Source organism: Semicossyphus pulcher, unplaced genomic scaffold, assembly GCF_022749685.1.
Source record: "Semicossyphus pulcher isolate SPU_LCO1_2020_fin unplaced genomic scaffold, fSemPul1.0.p SCAF_17, whole genome shotgun sequence".
Taxonomy (NCBI): domain Eukaryota; kingdom Metazoa; phylum Chordata; class Actinopteri; order Labriformes; family Labridae; genus Semicossyphus; species Semicossyphus pulcher.
In genome coordinates, this window is record NW_027211681.1 from 16,205,129 (window position 1) to 16,223,704 (window position 18,576).

The 18,576-nt window shown below is 40.4% G+C and overlaps 1 protein-coding gene across 1 annotated transcript in view; it reads left to right on the forward strand.

Annotated features, from left to right (window-relative positions):
• The first annotated feature begins 11,636 nt into the window (after positions 1 to 11,636).
• The window catches only part of cntln (centlein, centrosomal protein), an 89,066-nt gene continuing 82,126 nt past the window's right edge, over positions 11,637 to 18,576 (forward strand). Inside the window, exons 1-3 of the mRNA XM_069666458.1 lie at positions 11,637 to 11,717; positions 15,748 to 15,836; positions 17,413 to 17,497. Of these exons, the coding sequence (XP_069522559.1) occupies positions 11,637 to 11,717; positions 15,748 to 15,836; positions 17,413 to 17,497 (255 nt within the window). The remainder of the gene's footprint in view (positions 11,718 to 15,747; positions 15,837 to 17,412; positions 17,498 to 18,576) is intronic.

Genomic DNA, 18,576 nt, shown 5'->3' on the forward strand with positions numbered 1-18,576 from the left:
TGCATGTTGTATCTGACAGACCCCGGGGCTGCTGGCACTTTTCAAACTTGGCGTCCTCAAAAAAGTCTGATTTCGCCCTCAAGTGGGGAACTTTCTCCTCTTCAATGCTGCAGGCTTTCTGAGGTGATTCGCGGCCGATGTCCCTTTCACAAACTTATCATCGCCTGTTATGACAGTTTTGGGTAGAAGACGCGAAATCAGCCACTCTTTTTTGTCCCGAGAATCTGTGTGTCCACGCCGGGCTGCTGCGCGGAGAAAAACGCGCGTCGAGACGTTTGGATACGCGTCGGTCTCACGGAGAGGTACGCACGACCTCGACGCTCTTCTTTCCCAAACCGTAAACTAAAGAAGTCAAGGAGACAGTTGGGATCGCTGACAGTCGGGAGCTGGGTTGTAACTTCTTGTCCTACCTTGAGAAAAACGCCAAAAAAAAAACCCGCCTCACACACTCCCCCGATGAGTTCCTTCTGCAGAGTCAACGCAGCGCGCCGAGGAGTGCTGCGGACGGTCCGGGGCTGCTGAGAAGGTGGCTGCTGGGTGAATTCAGACCAGTGTTTTACACGCTGTGTGGGACTGTAACCGGAGTGACTGCGGGTCCTCAGAGTTACTGTGCCCGAAGAGTTGATTAACGATGTTGTGTTTGGGGGAAGAGGAACATCTTTGAGGGACAAAAATCGTGCCAAAAATCTTCAGCCCCAAGATAAGAAATCGGCAGAGACGCGCATTACTGCAAGGGATGAAAAGCAGCGTGGACTTAGAGCGTAAAAAACTGTAATTTAAACTGTTCCATCATTATAAAATCACCAAATAAAGCATATAAAGGCAAGACGAATTACAACATAAATACAAATATGTTTGAATCCCCTTACATATTTTAAACACCGTATTAACTTTTGAGTGGCACTGCATTCACTTAAGCAAACTTTCACTTTTTTTCACTTCCTCTGCCCTAGCGAGTAAACTTTACGCACGCCTCGTGCGCGCGCACACATGGGCACACGTGTTTCAGGCGGGTGAAAATAGTTTCTGGTTTGTATGTGTGTGCTGCAGGGATGTGACACTGATTTCCTAAGTTGTGTCCCTCATATCCCTCAGAAGTGGGCGCGCTCATTAAAGTTTCATTGTGCGCTTGTTTTTAGGAGGATTTGCTCAACATTTGACTGAGACATCTCAAGAGTGAGGAGCTGAAGGCAGGAGGAGTGTGTGTGTATGTGTGTGTGTGTGTGTGTGTGTGTGTGAGCAGAAAGAGAGGCACACAGTGCTCCTCAGCCTGGCTCCTGCACAGGGGTAAGAGAGAGAAACAGCCCAATCCCAGGGCAGTCATTTCTATCAAGTCAAGCGTCTGGAAGCCCCACTTGCATGTTTGGTCAAGGGGTAAATAATAGATCAGGGATTAGGCTTGTGTAGAATTCATTCCAGGGTAACAAGCTACTGAGGTCCCAGGATATGCATATTCATTGGCTGGCCAAGGCCGTGGGAGAGCGAGGACCATATGCCTGTTTGTCAGAGGGCTTACATTGCTAATTAAATGAGATATTACATACTTATGTGAGCAACAAAACAACAAGCCTTTAAAGGATTGTCCAGGAGAAAAAAAAGAAGGTGTTTGAATCTCTTTGTGTGGACTTCAAATGCTTTGATGCTGCTTTAATTTGCCTGAGGAAGTGTTTTCCGTTCAGCAGTGTTGATTAGTCGACACCAGGAGCTGTGGATGAGTAATATGACACATCAAAGCTAAACATGACCTTTTTTTGCTGGTAGCGTGTTGCAAAAGTATCAGATGAATTATGATTAACACAAAATATATGGTAGCATAGATTTGATAGTAGATTTGTGGATATTCATACTCACTTTTTTTTTATAGCTTCTAGCAATCTCTTAATTGTTTCAAACAGTTGTTCTCCTGTATTGACGTGTGGGCTGTATGAGCAGGGCCGATCAGCCTTTAGCTAATTGTTGATGTTGAAGTAAAAAGCTCATTTAGAAATGAATGGTTATAAAGGTCTGACAAATGAGTAGATCTAAGCTAAAGTACATGAAAGGATGTGTTAGAGGCCAAACGTGAAGACGATGTTGTATGGGGGGAAAAAGATTTTGCATTGATTGATCTGTCCATCCATCCATCTTCTATACCGCTTATCTTGTTCAGGGTCGCGGGGGGCTGGAGCCCATCCCAGCTGTGATTGGGCCAGAGGCGTGGTTACACCCTGGACTGATCAGCAATGAATCACAGGGCTGACACGTAGAGACAGACAACCTTTCTCGTTCACACTCACACCTACGGCCAATTTAGAGTCACCAATGAGCCTAACGAGCATGTCTTTCGACTGTGGGAGGAAGCCGGAGTACTCAGAGAGAACCAAATCATGCACGGATAGAACATGCAAAAGGCCCCCATATGTCCAATATGTCCAATCCAGGATTTGAACCGGCCTTCTAGCAGTGAGGCAACAGCGCTAACCACTGCTCCGCCGTGCAGCCACATTAGAAAATCTTCTTCTAAATGTTCTTGATGTAGCCTCCACAGAGGCTTAGCTTCAGCATCAGTACGACAGCCAGCTTCCCCGGCCAGTGGCCGCCATCTTCTCTAGATATGTAGCCTAACTCACTATTGATAAGCACCTCATTCAACCCCACTTCAAAAGAACTTGAACTATTCCTTAAACATTTAACTAAAACCTTGATCTCTACCTAACCGGAACCAAAATACTTTTGTTGCCTAGTCATAACCACACCCAGGATACAGGGATTAAACCCTGGTCTCTGAGGTCATATCTCCAACCCTACCTGTGATGTATTTTATGGCCAACACACCTCGGCCACCCTCATATGACTCACCTCTTGCTCCTTGCTATGGAGCCATGAAACACTTCCTACACTCGAAAAATACCTTGCAGCTTAACATAAGCCAGGCAGCACGGAAGTTTCCCTTAAAACTTATTTGGCCAAAAAAAACTGGTAGTGCATAAATAGATGTTCTGAGAGACAGGGCGCCCATGTGAAAACTCCACTAACTAACTGTGAGCAGTGACACCAGTTCACACTGTAACATGTAGACAAAGGTTGAGGTGAGTCTGATGCCCACGAACAGATAAACAGAACAGATAGATTCATTAAATGCAGCACGGCACAGCTGTATGTACTAATAATTAAAAAAACATAAAATTGCTAGGAAAAATGCCAAATATATATACATTAGATTTTCTTTTGCCTTTCTGTTCAAGTCTATTTTCCTGTTTTACGCACATACAGTATAAACCGTTATTGTGCATCAGGCTCTGACCGATGCAAAAGCTTGAGAAACAATCCAGCATCACTAGTGGGAACATTGACTCCATCACATAGTTAGTCCACAAGAGAGCACTGCCAAGTAAAATGTCGCATACGGAACATTTTTTGGTCCCACGTCTTTAAACGTCGTTAAAATTGGTACCAGTCTCAGATGTAAATCCAGTAGCAGATGGCCTCTATGTACCACCCTGGTTTTACACTGATATTACAACCGTACTGCACAATAAAGCAGTGTCAGCAGCTTGATACTGAGGGAGAGTATGTGTTTATTTGTTCCTGTGACAGGGTCCCACTGTTCACTAATTATCCAGCGGGACCACTGATAATGAACTATTGATTGTTATGCTAATTTCAAGCTTCATATTTCACTCTGTGATACCTGTGGAGTAGCTTAGCATAATTTACAGTTAAAAAAACTTGTTCTCACACTGGTGCTCTGTGCAGGCCCTCATAGAGCCTCTGCCTGAAACAACTCCGTCAGCTTTGTCCCTTAAAGAAACCCCGCCTCTACAAGCCCATGTTATTCTGATTGGCCAGCTCTCTGAAGTCTGCTGAGGCTGCACTTTGTGACGTCACAAAGTGTAGCGTGTAGAAAAAACTGTGTGAAACCTGGCGTTCACAGCAGCCTGCAGACTGAGCTGAGACGCCTGGGGGTAACTCCAACATACTTTTACCTACAGATCTGAAACTTCACTTCTCACGTTTAGTCTGGACATCCAAAATTGTAACATTATATATATGTTTGAAAATGTGAAACAGAATAACACCCTCTCTTTAAGATAAATTATGTGCCAGTGTTAAAGGTAACATTAAATAAAAAGGCCCAAAGTTTGCCGAAATAACTACATCGTGATGCAGATTTGTATGAATTAAAATTGTCCCCAAGAAGTCAGAAAAAACAGAACGTTTCGTTAAGTAGCTTGGATCGATCACCTCTTTTTTCCGCCTTATATGCCTTTGTTAGAGAGGGAGGACAGTGGATAGTGTCGGGAACAGGGAAAGAGAGAGTTGGGATGACACGCGGCAAAGGGCCGAGGCTGGGAGTGGAACCCCGGCTGCCACGTTGAGGATTGTGGCCTCTGTATATAGGACGCGTGATTCAGCCGCTGAGCTACACCAGCGCCCCGGATTGATCACTCCTGATGCATTCACAGGGGGTCAGTAAAATCTAAAACCTGATTCCCCTTCGCGACACAGAGTCATGCCAATCTCTCTCTGCTGTTTAAAATGTGGAACTCTGCAATTTGCAAATTTGCGTCCTGCCATTGACTTAGTATGTAATAAACACGCTCAAAACAATTGCCTTGCCCTCTGTGTGTACACACCTTAAGTAAAGTTTAGTTATAAAGCCAAATAAAAAATACTTTACAATCCAGGTAAAACACAAAATCCTCTATCCCTCAACCTTCAATTTGGATAAGCAAAGAACTCGTCTGGAAGAACTTGAATATAATTTCGGCATCAAAAGTTTGATCATAAAAAGACAAAGCGCATTAATAGGAAAAATAAAGTCAAAATGTTGTGTGATCGGGGGACAATCCCATAGCTCCATTTCTTCCTTTGATCTGTCCTCACTCAGAGACGGAGCCACAGGTGTTGGAGATAAGACAAATACTTTTCTCATCTAAAAGCTGTTTTCCGACCGGACAGCATTTACTCGATCAATGTCCCATGTCCTTGGTCTCCTCCTCTCTCACACTCGAGGGAAATATGAACTTAAATACAACCTCACCACCTTAATTTACCCTTTCACCAGGCAAAGGACAAGCTCTGTAGCAAAGCCCGAGGGAAATAGCCCGACTCTCTGTTCCCACACATCCTGAGGGGGGGGAACTGGGGTCGGGATGGCACACTAGTTGGGTGAGTTGTGAGTGGAGTGTGGCCCTGAGGTTCATGGGACTGTGGATAAACACCGGCACACACACAGAAATACACAAAAACGCTGCTGTGGATCAATTCCTCCTTTATGAGGGCGCCCGTCTGTTGAGCATAGGACCAGAAGGTCATCAGATGGGAGGCAGACAGAAGTCCACGTCATATCATAGGGGCAGGGGTTAGGACATGAACAAGGCGGCTTGTGCACACAGCATGTAGCGTGGGGGTGCTTATGGGAGGTCAGCGACATCACATGCATACAGGAACGCACATGACAGCACAGATAGAGAGTGAGAGTTGTGACGAGGGAAGGTTTTTCAGTTAGAATTGGGTGATTTAGGTGCACAGATTATGTCTGAAGGCTGCAGAGAGAAGAGGAGTGGTAATCAATGGTTTCTCTGTCCTGGGGTTTTGTAAGGCAGTCCAAGGTCTCACAGGATTCAGCATGAGGATGGCTCATGCTTGAGGTCAAGAGTGGCTGATAATTCTCCCACTGACTCCAGCGAGAGCTATCATATCCGTCCTCGGGGCATCACTTGAATAGAAATGTGTACAAACAGACTTTAAACGCCTGCAATTGAGCTTGAATTTCAAAGGTTTGTGATGGCCAATTTCAATTTCAAACAGCCAGTGTGAGAACAGCTTATTATTATCTAATCTTATTCAACAAGAACACGCTCAACAAATAGAGCCATCAGCCTTCGCTACAAAGTGTTCAAAGACCTAATGTAAGTCTCACACGTTGGAGCCTGTCTCATTTCCCTGCAGAGGGAATGATGTTCTGCTAAACACTCGGCACGTTTGACATCCCAGCTGGCTTTTGTACAATCATTATTCCTTTAAATCTGGGGACTTGTGACTCTTTAGTATCTATTGTCATCTCCCACAGTTCTCAGCTTCCTTCCTCCCTCAGCATCAAAGCGAGGCCACATTAATGCAGACGATTTCCCCACTTTACCTGAGGCGGCAGGCGGAGACTCTGCTCTCACAATCCTCCACGGAGTGTCATGTTGTGCCTCTCTTCCTCCCTCTGTCAGCGTCTGCACACCGGGGCCTGTCGTTTGGTTCTTGAATTTTTCATGCAGGCGCATTTGCATGATCACAACTCTGTGTCACTTCTTCTTCTTCCCCCGGTAGATTAAATGCTGTCGAGCAGTTGAAACTTCCCCGTGGCTCCGCTGAGGCAGAACAGAAGTGAGACAAGCATGCTTATTGGGACTGTCGATGCAAGAGCTGTCTTGTTTGAAGGGCTGGCGCTTCATAATGTAACAATTGGGCAATTAGACACAAGAGGTGCACGATGACAAGTTTAAACAAGGGGATGTTCACATTTGCAGCTATACAGTCGTATTCTGTGTCATGTTGTCGACAGTGTCCCACATGTGAACCGTGTTGTAAGACTGAATAATTATGCAAAGAAAAGTCGTCTTTTTACTCACTCTATCTCTCTCCAAACACTCCCCAGATCATAACAGCAACTTACGATGAAAATGTCCTTTTATTTCTACAGTTATCATTTTCAGGGATCTCATTTAAACTTGTGGTTATTTATTTTGCAGAGTCACAGGCTTACAGTCACAACACCACAATTCCCATGACTGCCAGCAGACACGCTAGTGATCGAGTGTTGAATTAAAGACACACTCTTCATTCATGATTTGTTTCCTTTACAGAGAATGGTTCTACTGTAGGAGGATGTGCTGTGAAAGTATTGCTTATTAAAGGTGGCCTGTGTTCTCATTATGTATGATTCTTATTGTGACAGCGGTGCTCCCTTACACAGCGACTCTGAGCTACTTAATTTACACAAGTTAAGACATTTACACTCTCCATGTCAATTACTATATACATTTTACAATGTGATTTTGAAAAAAGGAGCACTAAATGTGAATACTGTTGCAACATTTTAATTATTTTAGGGGATAATAGTCAGGAAATGTAACTTGAAGAAGCTTGACGGTTGTGCAGAGGGCGCTGCTCTTGCAGACGGAGTCTCTCATCTTTTGTCTGTTTTAAAGTTTATCTGATCTTGACCCTTTTATGACTTAAGCTTGTTTTCATAAGCTTGAGCAGAAAAGGAGATTTTACTTTTACTTTCATTGTACTTAACCAGGTTGCTTCACTTGTACTACTTTTTTTTGCACATTGTACTTATATTTTCACTGTAGGAGCTCTGATTTTTTGTATTTTTACTTATTTTACTGTGGATGTTGTTGATATTGACCTACTATATTGTGTCTTGTATTGTTTCTGACTTTTAAAGCTCCTGCGAGGAGTTTTTCACTGGTTATGAAACAGACTGAAATTAATTCTGATTACTCTATATGACCCACAAAAGCAAACCAGACCATCAGGACACGATTGATTATTTCTATGTAGTTATGTTAAAGCCTGAAACTGTTGGTGGGGGGGTAGGTGTCAGACAAAGCGGTTAACTTCACGCTGCCTTTGTTTACATTTTTCAGGGAAAAAGTTAGAGTGATACATTTGACTGTTAAAGAAAGCAGGATGAAATTTTTGTTTAAAAAAAACACTTAAGCACGTACAGGACAAAATCAGCAAAGAGATAAGAGGTACAGCTTTGTCCACAGGGGGCGCCAAAATCGACACAAACCGAAAGTTCCTCACAGGAGCTTTAAGTTTGATCTTAATTCTGATGATTTTTTCCTTGTGTATTCTGTCTGCTACTGCTGCAAAACAAATTTCCTCTTGTGGGACAATAAAGATCATTTGAATCTGAATCTGAATTATTTGTGACACACATGTACATTATGTACAAGTTCAAACAGACAGAAGAATTGTAAAGACAGAACAACAATCACTTACATCATCCTGTCTCATACAAATGTTATTGTACGGTAAGAAAATAATTTTAAACAATAAGTATATTATGATTTTTCCTTTGAAATAAGAAATTATATCAAATAATGACAGAGTTTGAAGTGACTGTGTGACTTTCTTTTTAAATTGTAAATGCCAGAAGCACATCACTGGTGATATGAAAGAGTGCCTGCCTGAGATCTGCCTTTTATGTGCCTGAAACACCCTCAGATCTGGATTAATCTGTCATTAGTGGCACAGACAACAAACACTTAAAAGAGGGAGTTACAAGCTGCCTCAGACATACTGCAGGAAAGAGCAGCAGCAGGCACCGTCGGACATGGTGGGACACGTCTGTGCGGAACATGTAAGTGACTGGGGCCAAATTATACGCATTTGATGATGAAAGAGGGGATGGTTAGAAGACGATCCCTTTGAGTTACGAGCTTCCTCAGAGAGAATTGTGTTAATTTGACATTCTATAAACCACATTTTGCAGTATGATCTGCCTCTTAATTAGTCACTTTCAAGGATTATTTGAAGAGGAACTGGGCCTTAAAATTTTGTCTGTAGCTGGTTTTGTCTTTTAATAAAAAATATATTGACTCTGTGGATGACACTTAACTGCAGGGACCATGCTCCAAACCCTGTTGCAGATGCGTGATGATCTTTTTTTTTTTTCATCTGGAGAGAGAAAGAGAGAGAGATACCAGGTGTCAGTTTGTGTGTCTGAACAAGAAACAGGGGGCAGGCAGATGTTGCACATTATGTACCAGTCTACTGCCTCTAAAATTGTTCCGCAAATGAGGATCTTAATGAGAGGCAGTGTTCGTGGGTCAAGGAACAGCCTAATCATGCTAAGTCAATTGCATCTTCTCTCTTTGTGTGTGTGCGCGTGCGTGTGTGTGAAGCAGTGAGCAGATGAACCAACATTTGTCTGACTGACGAGCAGTGCCAGTCCTCATATTTCTTCATTTTCCTCTCTCACCCTGCGCTCCAAATCTGGCCGCACACTTAAATGCATTAGCCGCACAATATGGAGTTGTCTTGTCTCACCAGCGAAACAGATGTCAAACATGCGTCATTTTCTCTTGCTTACTTGTAGTTCTCAAAGCTCCCACTTATGGATTCAAGATGTATTGTGCATAATGTGTTTGACCTCAGGATAGATCATTAAAAACATCAAGTATCAACAGGGGTAAGATATAAATGTGTCTATTAAAATGAAAAACAACATTTTAAACATAAAAAGGCCCATAAAGATCAATATCAGATCTCCATGTCATCTTTTTGAACCATTATTCCTGTGACTGTTGATCTTCAACGTAACAACATGGATTTATAGGCTTGTAAAACAGCACTTGCACACACAGGGGGACTTATACTATGAACCGCACAACCTCTTTTTACTATTGATGTGTTGTCGTTTTCTATTAATGTTACTGTGATTATGACACATTGTTATATTTCTCTGATAATTTTCGTGACTTTTGTTTTTCAATGATCTTTTTTTGGGGCACTTTGAAATAAAATATGGTCATGATATATCCTAGTCTTCTTGAAAAGAAGTGTGCTGAGACTGATTCAATGTCAGGCCTTACATTTCATGATATAAGTGATTAAAATCTATTTTTATTAACAAACTGCATGGAAGGACTTGGTTACATTGTCTTTTTTTTTAAAGTATTTATTCACGTATTTTGAAAGTTCTATTATTCTATTCTATTCTATTATTTCTTGAGGGTCAGGGCCTTTTTCATAGCAAGCATAATGTCCCAACATGACAGGAAACGTGCAGGTGTTACTCATACACATTAAGATAGCTCAGTTCTATTTCAGTATCTCAATGACATTGTGACAGTTAGCCAGCTACATGTAATTCAACCATAATTTTAATATACTATGAAATGTCAAAATGCCTAAACAAAAATGTAAAATTATCCTAAATTGTCTTGTATTTTTTATAATATATTAAATGGATTTAAGGGCCTGAAGAGGTTGTTAACACGGCCTGACCTTTATTAGAAAGGTTACCACTGTTTATATTCCAGCCCGTCTTGAAAAGGACAGACTAAAAGTGATTAAGCGGGCCGAAAACAGAGCTGTATCATTGCACATACATACTGTAGCATATTCTCTATTCACGGTATTGGACGATTAGGAATTCTCTCACATATAAGTTATTTATAATTTAGAGCCAATAGATTTGACCCTTGGTGGTTTGGACTTGATCTTAACAGTTGCTCAGAGTTGGTCTTGGTCAGCTAAAATCTGCTTCTGATGAGAGCACAGCGGGAGACATGGGCTGATTGAAGAAGTCATCACCAGGGCAATTGACTGGACTGCTGCACAATGTAATGTATCAGAATTTGATTAAGTTTTAACTCTGTACAGATGCTAATCTTAGAAATCTATCACTGGACTTGAATTTTATGACATCAAACCATGCATGCACTAAACTAATGTTATTTGTTTTTGCTTTCTGTTGAAATAAACACATTATATAAAAACTAATATATTAGAAAATACTGTTACAAAAGCCTGATAATTTAAGTCTTTAAACACACAAACAGCCCAATCATTTAGCCAACTACATGCCTAATTAAAATGAAGAATATTAAACTGCAGGTTAGGTTTCTTCTCCATTAACTTTTCATTTTATTCCAAAGTTCCACATTTAAAAATCTTAATAATCTAATCTCTAATAAAAGGCTGTATTGGTGCATAGGCCTATTTGAGTGTCCTTATTGTATAAAAAGGTAAAAACAAAAGACATAAGGTGCTAAGTATGAACGTTTGAACCAAAGTGAATTAACCGGTATCACACCTCATTTTGGTGAAAACCACTTTATACAAACAATCAAAACAAGCCTCTACGGTACCTAGACCACCTGGACCCACCTTTGGAAACCGCTGTATTCTGATACAGATCGTTCTGCCGTACGGTGACTGTGGCCGTCGTAAACTGACGTGATGACGATGACGCGGAGGGACAGAAACGGAAAACAGCGGGCTCGTTTAAAACTGAAAGGAGGAAGCGTTTCGGTAGTTATTGGCAACAGTGTGATTCCCCACGAAAGTTTGTTTTGGTTTTGTAGAAAAGGGCTACAAGGAGTACGTTTTGTGGATAATTTAACTCTGCAGTTGAAGCATGCTGTGACGCAGTTAGGAGCACTGACTGCACGCGGAAGGATGTCAACAGCAGACAAGAAACGAACAACATGACAGTTTGTTGAGTGGCTAACGTTAGCTTAAATAGCTATAGTAGCACTATCTTGTATTAGCGTCGTGCTGTAAAGCTACACTGCTGACTTCTGCTTGGTTTGCAGGCTATCGAAAAAGGTAAAGGACAAACTGTGTACAGTTTTTATAAAAGTGTCCAGGAGCTTGTTTGTCTCATCCTTTCAGTATGCTAAAGACTTAAACTAGCTAACGTCAGTAAACTACAAGTCCCCTAAATTGGTTACTTAAACAGAGAAGCTCACCTCACATTTTGTGTTGTGTCATCTGCGGTTAAATACGTACTTATTTACATGCTGATACCGTGGCATCTATATAATGTTCTTTTTTACGTGTACAAGTGTAATATCGTACATTAAAGGCTCCAAACTGATGTCAGTTATTACTTTGTTTCCCCTTTTAGCTCCAACATGTCCTCCAAAGACGACACTCGCATCCTGGTGTTGGAGGAGCAAGTGCAGAGTTTATCAGATGAGCTAATGCAGTGTCAGGTATGTATTCATGTGTGTTTAAAGGGATGTACATCGTGCTCGATTGTGGTATCTACTATGCCAACAATATATTGGATACACAAATGGTGACGGCTTTTCTGAATAGCACAAGAACATGAAGTTGCTCTAAAATAGTTATATTTAACACGTGAACTGATGGCAGCATCCAGTCATCAAATATCCCGTCAGGTTGACAGTGATTTTAGTTAACAAGTTAAGGTAAAGGTTCCCCCGTGAATTTATCACTTGGTGTTAAAATCAAAGTATTTGACTGTGCCCTAAGGTGAATACTATTCGTCATCTATCTCTAAACAGTATAGCTGTTGTTTTCGACTCAAGCTTTTCATGAGCTCAGTGAAGCAATAAGTGAAATGTGTTTCTCTTCTCAGTGTTTAGTGCTGAGTCTGCAGTCACTGCCAAAACACCTGTGGCTTATTCTGTCTGACTACATATACATCTTTGACTTTCCAGCACCTTTTGCTTGTTATTGTGTTATGTGTATCCGACAATGACTAACCACAAGCTATTTCTCATCTTGATTACCATCATATTTATTTTCGTAAACGTAAAGAGTTATGACTCACCTGAGATACATAATGTGTGTTTGTTGTTTAACATCATTTCATATAAAAGCATTTCTGGGGAACATGCTAGAAATGGTCAGCTGTTTCAGCTCCACAAATTTTAACTCAAAAGGCATCACATCCCACCATAAAATATACTTTAGAGGCAAAAAGTAATCATTAAACATTAGATGATGTTACTTAATTACATAAAGCATATTTAAATAGTTTGGTTATCACTACTGTGTCACTGCAAAAGTCTGTGAATGACCTGACCACACTTTATTTAAAGTTCAGCAAAGATAGTAAAACGTGTGAAACAGATATCTTCTTTCAAGTTACATTTGGAAAAATTGGCTCCTAATTTTTCTGTTGATTTCAAATAAATACAGACACACAGTCCACAACTTGCTCATGAGCAGATTTGAGCAGCCTTTCTTTTCACTTTGAGAGTCAGTGATTGAGGGATGGTGTCCTTGCATACTCACCACCAGGTGGTGCCTAATAACATGAGTGAACCCAGCATTCCTCACTTTGCATATCTACAGTACCTTGTTATACAGGTAGACAGACAGCTGTGGGATTCAGTAGATAACGTATTACATCTGAGTTTTTATTAGACCTTAGGCTTGACCTAACCCAAGGCTCAGAAACATTTGTTAGGGGGTTGTTTGGCTGTAACGATTTGTGTGCCTTTTTCATTGTTGAGGCTGTGTATAAAGTTTTGTTTGACTTGAAAATATTTGAACTTAAAAGAGTTTTCTCTGAGGGAGTTTGAATCCTACATTCCAAAATGTCTAGGAGCACATGACATCCTGACAGTCTTGTACATTAGTGCAAAACAGAAACGGAAAAGTTTGAAATCACTTGTTATGCTGATGTTTTTCTTCTTTCCTTCAATAATGTCATTTTTAACATAGAGCAAAACAGTATCATTCAGAAACCAGTTGTAGATATATCATGTAATTATGTTTGCCTTAAACAAATAATGATTAAATGATTTAAACTTTCATTTGGTAGATGTGCCCACATTGTTGTATTACATGTGAATACATGGTTATAACAACCTTTTTTCTCAAATACCATTTGATTCAGAATTCACTTTCCAGTCCAGAAAGACACAAGTGACACTAGATCATTACTGCAGCACAATAGTACTTGCAATTTTGCCTCTTCAGTGTACTCAGTGGTTTTATTTAATCAGTGAAACTGGGATTTTTCTTCAGCAACGCACCTTGAATTAAGTCCTTGTTAATTCCAGCTTGTTAGAGGCATCAATGTACACTTGACACTGAAACAGGAACCTCATATTTAATATTAATATTTATATTCCAGTGCAACTGCTGCTCAGAGATATCTTTGTCTCTTTCTACTATAAAACATATTGTTCCCCATGTCAAGAACATACATTTTGAAGACCCTTTATAAAAAACAACAAATATATAGCGTAGCTATCTGGACTGACGTGAATCAAGCATTTGAGGCAGGTTATTTCACCCTTCAATAAAACATTTAATAAACAAAAAAAATGTGCCTTCATTTGCCTCCGTTTCAATATACTCAGTACAATAACAGACAGCTTTGCATGTTCTGGACCTTAAAAACACCTATAAAAGTCACATGTATGACGCCTTAGTCATTTTTTATCCTTTTTAAAATGTGCATTTATTGAATAAAATCTTGTGTACCCATATTTAAAATAGTTTTTCTTTGTTTTCTTGTAGTGTTTGCAGTGTGGCAAGTATTTGAATTTGTAAAGTTGGGAGGTTTTGCTCACCTAACAACCTATAAAAAGCTGACAGCTGTCAATATCTTTGACTTTTACAGAAAATTCTCCAGTGCTTGAAAACTAAAATTAATTTTGAAATTGCAGCTATTTATTGATATCACTGACTGGGCCTTCGCCTAGAAACATTTGACAAACAGATAAGAGCAGCTTTGGACTATCTGTTTGAATGTAGTGCACTACGTTATAGAAGTACTAGTTTACCAGTAATCATCTCAGACTGACAGTCCATGCTGCTCTACATTGAACAGACATGGACTCCATCCTTGGTGGTCTTGTCGAGAGCAGAACATCAGTGATTCTGTCTATCTAATAAGGACCTTTAGTTGAGCAGTGTACCATTTAAATAGTGGCATTTGAATACCATTGATGTCTTAAGTCTCTGGCAAGATGTACTTCAGGACAGCCATTAACTACAAAGAGTCTCATTTGTGGGCCAGCAAATGTTCCTACTAGACCATGCTAATGTTATTAATATGTGGCTGAATTCCAGTGGCTGACTCTGGTATGTTTAGCCCATGGTATTTCAGTGTCTAGATTGAAAATAAATAATTCAACGATCATCAAGCACACATGCAGTGCATCTTTAAATACACATACGGCAGAGGAGAGCTCTTGATGAGGGTCCTGGCTGAGCACTTGTCCATGGAACTACTAATGGCAGCCAAAGGCCAGGCAGAGGCAGACCACCTATTTCTAGTCAGCTATACTGTACTGCTTAATTTCATCATTAGTGGCATTGCAGGGCGGATTTGGTGAGATCTCTATCCCCCCATTCCCCCGCTCCATTTCTGTATACATACACGCACACACAGATGCATACAGAGACCGAGATTTACAGTCCTTCCACTTTATATGTTCAGCTCATGGTCTTATCAAGGTCTGCTTCTGCCATTTGAGTAAATAATTGATTAGACACTTTTGAAAAGGGGGTTAAAATTCATGTGCTAATTGGAGACCAGTAGATTCCAGTGGGAGGGATGACTTTTATCTTCTGATGATGTGAACATAATTTATCAGATAATTTTATATTAAGTCGATTTGGTATAATTCTGTCTTTTAATGTCAGAAAATGTAGTTTTTAGATGTCCCTCATTAAATGTAATGTAGCTTAAAAATGTTTGAAAAAGCAGAGAGACAATTTGAATTGGAAATGTGTCAGGGGCTGGCTGGGTTTCTCTGCTTGAAGATGACTCTCTCTGTCATCAGTTTTGAGTTTCTTTGGGGCTAGTTACTTTGGAGCTGTAGAGGAAAACATATCCCGAGCGCAATTGATTAATAAGGAAAATGCGAGCTCCACTGCTGTGTTTTGATTTGGATTCTAGCTCTCCCCAGTCATAAATAGTGCATAATGACAAGTGTCAATGCTCGCTCCCCTTGAGTCGAAGGTCACATCTCAGCGATGAGGATTCTTGTTAAGAGAGGCTCATGATTAGAGAGGGCAGGCCAGATCAAAAAGTATTTTGTACAAGATATTTAAATTATTGATCGCCTTCCCCTTCTGTCGTATGCTAATGTCATTGAGCATCCTATTTAATTTTTTGTTTTTCAGCGAGAAAATCTGAGATGTGCTGAGGCTTTCCTTTTAGGCCTCGCTGCACCGTGAGACACATTTATCCAAAGCTATTTATCTCAATCAGGAATAACAGCTGTTGACTCACTGAATCCTTTATTTTCGCAGGCAGACAAGGAGTTTGTGTGGTCCCTATGGAAACGCCTGCAAGTGGCAAATCCAGACTTGACCCAGGCTGTCAGTTTGGTGGTTGAGCGGTGAGTAGATTCATCTTTCAAATTGCTACCTGAGAGGCTCAGTAGCTGAAAATTCCTTTATCTCACGAGTGAAGAGAAATATGTGTGAAAAGTCGTTCAAGGGCTGTTTAAGGCACCTCGGCCATCCTACTGGGGTTACGACGGAATCTGGTGCAGATGCTGATTTAAGCCTTCTTATCCCCGGTCTAGCAGTTCAACCATGGAAACCCTTTTAATGAAAACACTCTTCCTCTGCCGCACCCACTCTGGACAGTTGAAACACTCCTGCCAAATACTTGTCTTTATCGGATAAATTGTGAGATTGAATATGACCTCTTTTGCAAGGTGGCTAAGCCACTCCAAACACAGTGGCATGGGAACTCTCAGAAAAGAACAGAGGTTCAGGTCTTTTCACAGTTGGATAAATTAAATATATTCCCTCTTATTAGGGAAAAAAGTTTGACTTTAAATTATCTTTGATGCTAGCTTTTCCATGTAACATTTGTTTTAACTGGCACTGGAATGCATGTAAAGCTTTATTCAAAAGCTTTTATTTTCATGGGTGCATATCACATGCTTTTAAGGGTCTGTTAGTTGTTAGTAGAACCTTAATAGGGGTAAAACACAGTGCAGCAGTGTGCAGTTCTTCAGTACCTGTTCCTCTCATTCCTTCTCCTCACCCTCTTCAGTTCCTTTACAGCCCCAAAGGAAACCCATCAAAGTATGTTGGTCCGCTGAGACTGGTGGGGAAACATGCACCCAGAGAGTGCATGTGTATTGTATCACCTGATGCGCAGGAGGATATTGACATGGTAATTGTGTCGACTCCAGTCAAGCGCTGGTGCCCGCTGGGGAACTGCCATTCACCCTCCCCTCCTCTTCCTGTGAGGATCTTGTAGAGTGATTGGTTGGTTGCTCAGGACATGGTGAACGCAGCCCAATATACAAGGAGATGTAGCTAGGCCGGCCTGCGTTCCAGCCCCTCCAGGGAAACCAGATACTTATTTCAGCGTGCGCCAGGGGGAGAGGGCTGATCAGAAGAGGCAGAGAGACGAGAGAAAAGGCCCCAAAAGATGGGAGGTGTAGAAGGAGAAAGTGATGAGTGGAGGGAATGGGTGGCCCCTGGTGGCCTAAAGCAGTCCAAACAAACAGGTCCCCAATTGATGCCTTGTTTTTGTCTCCTTAAAGTTCATTAGGATAAAAGAGGTGCTATCGGGCTAGAGAGGAAAGTTTGATGCAGCAGAATGAGTGAACTGTAGCTCTCCTTTAAAAACTGAACAACCTTTTGTTTGAATTTCACATATATAATTGTCCTAAAGTTTAGTTTTAAAAAATATATAAAGATTATGTAAACAGAATAACATTGTTAATAGAAAATATAACAATAGGTTATTTTACAAGACTGCTACAAAGTGTAGAGTTTACATTGTCTACAGTGTCTCTGTCAACTTCCATCAACTGTTATTCTTTTAATGCCCTATTGGTCCTTTTTTATATCTGTTATCTGATCTGCTGATACTCAAACTTTATTTATCATTCTTTTTCACTGAATCACTAAGTAAACATACCTATTCATGTTATTTTCTCTTTCTTCTAGTGAGAAGCATAAAGCTGAGATGAAGGACAGGAAAGTGTTGGAGATCCTCCAGACCAAAGATTACAAGATCCAGGAGCTGGAACAGGTACAGTACAGTTTGCTGTAACAGGCTGTTTCTTTCTGTGTTAAGTGAATCTCTCTCAGATCTCATGCACTTTTATGGAAAGAGGTTCATTCAAGCAATTCTCAAATATTAACCTGACAGAGGCCACTAGTTGTATGTATTGGATGTTTCAGTAAAACAAGTTTAAAATCTTACATTAAATCTTTTTTTTTTACTACTTTTATTTAGTTAGCTTTCACGTTTTTGTAACGATATAAAGAACAAAAATACAAAAAAGAAGAGAAAGTAACAATAATATAAAAAAAAGAAAAACACACCTTGTGGGGGCACCTTAAACTTGAAAACAATATCAATAATATCAATAATATATATTATGGCCAAAGAGAGTCACATGAAGATGGCATCCTCCTCCTCTGCAGCAAAAGCAGTCCATTTCTCCCACTTCTTAGAAAAGGTTGCTCCTTTAAGTCTCAGAGAGAAAGTCACCCTCTCCATTACAAAGATTTCTTTGACAACTTTAATCCAGTCGCTGAGGTTTGGAGGTTCAGGTTTATGCCATTTCCTTGTTATCGCTTTTTCACAAGCAGTAAACATTATTTTACACAGATAGCAGTCCCATTTTTATAATAACATCCTCTCTCATTAAACCACGGTACAGGATCTTTACATCGTAAGGAATTCCCATTAAATCATATTTATAAACTGCATCTTATAAAAGGCATCACTGCTTTTTTCTATATTAATAAACTGACCATATTTAAACATCTGCAGCCTGTGTTCAATGATCAGCTCCAGTGGAGGAAGTGAACGTTAAATGCCCTCTCAACACCTTGGCCAAATATCCAAAAGGAGTGAATACCTCATTAATCTCTCCCAACCACACTCCACACTACATCTCCAGACTGAAGTTACCTCCTCCAACATCTTAATTACAAGCATTTCTTTATGTCTCTTCTTGTTTTATATCTTTCACTGAAACTATTTTATTCAATTTAGATTTTTTTTTACTTTCATGGCCCCCTTTTGCCTTTTTTAAGCTGTTATTACTGATGATTTTTTATTCTAAGCCTGCTCATATTAAAGGTAACTTCATGTGTGTT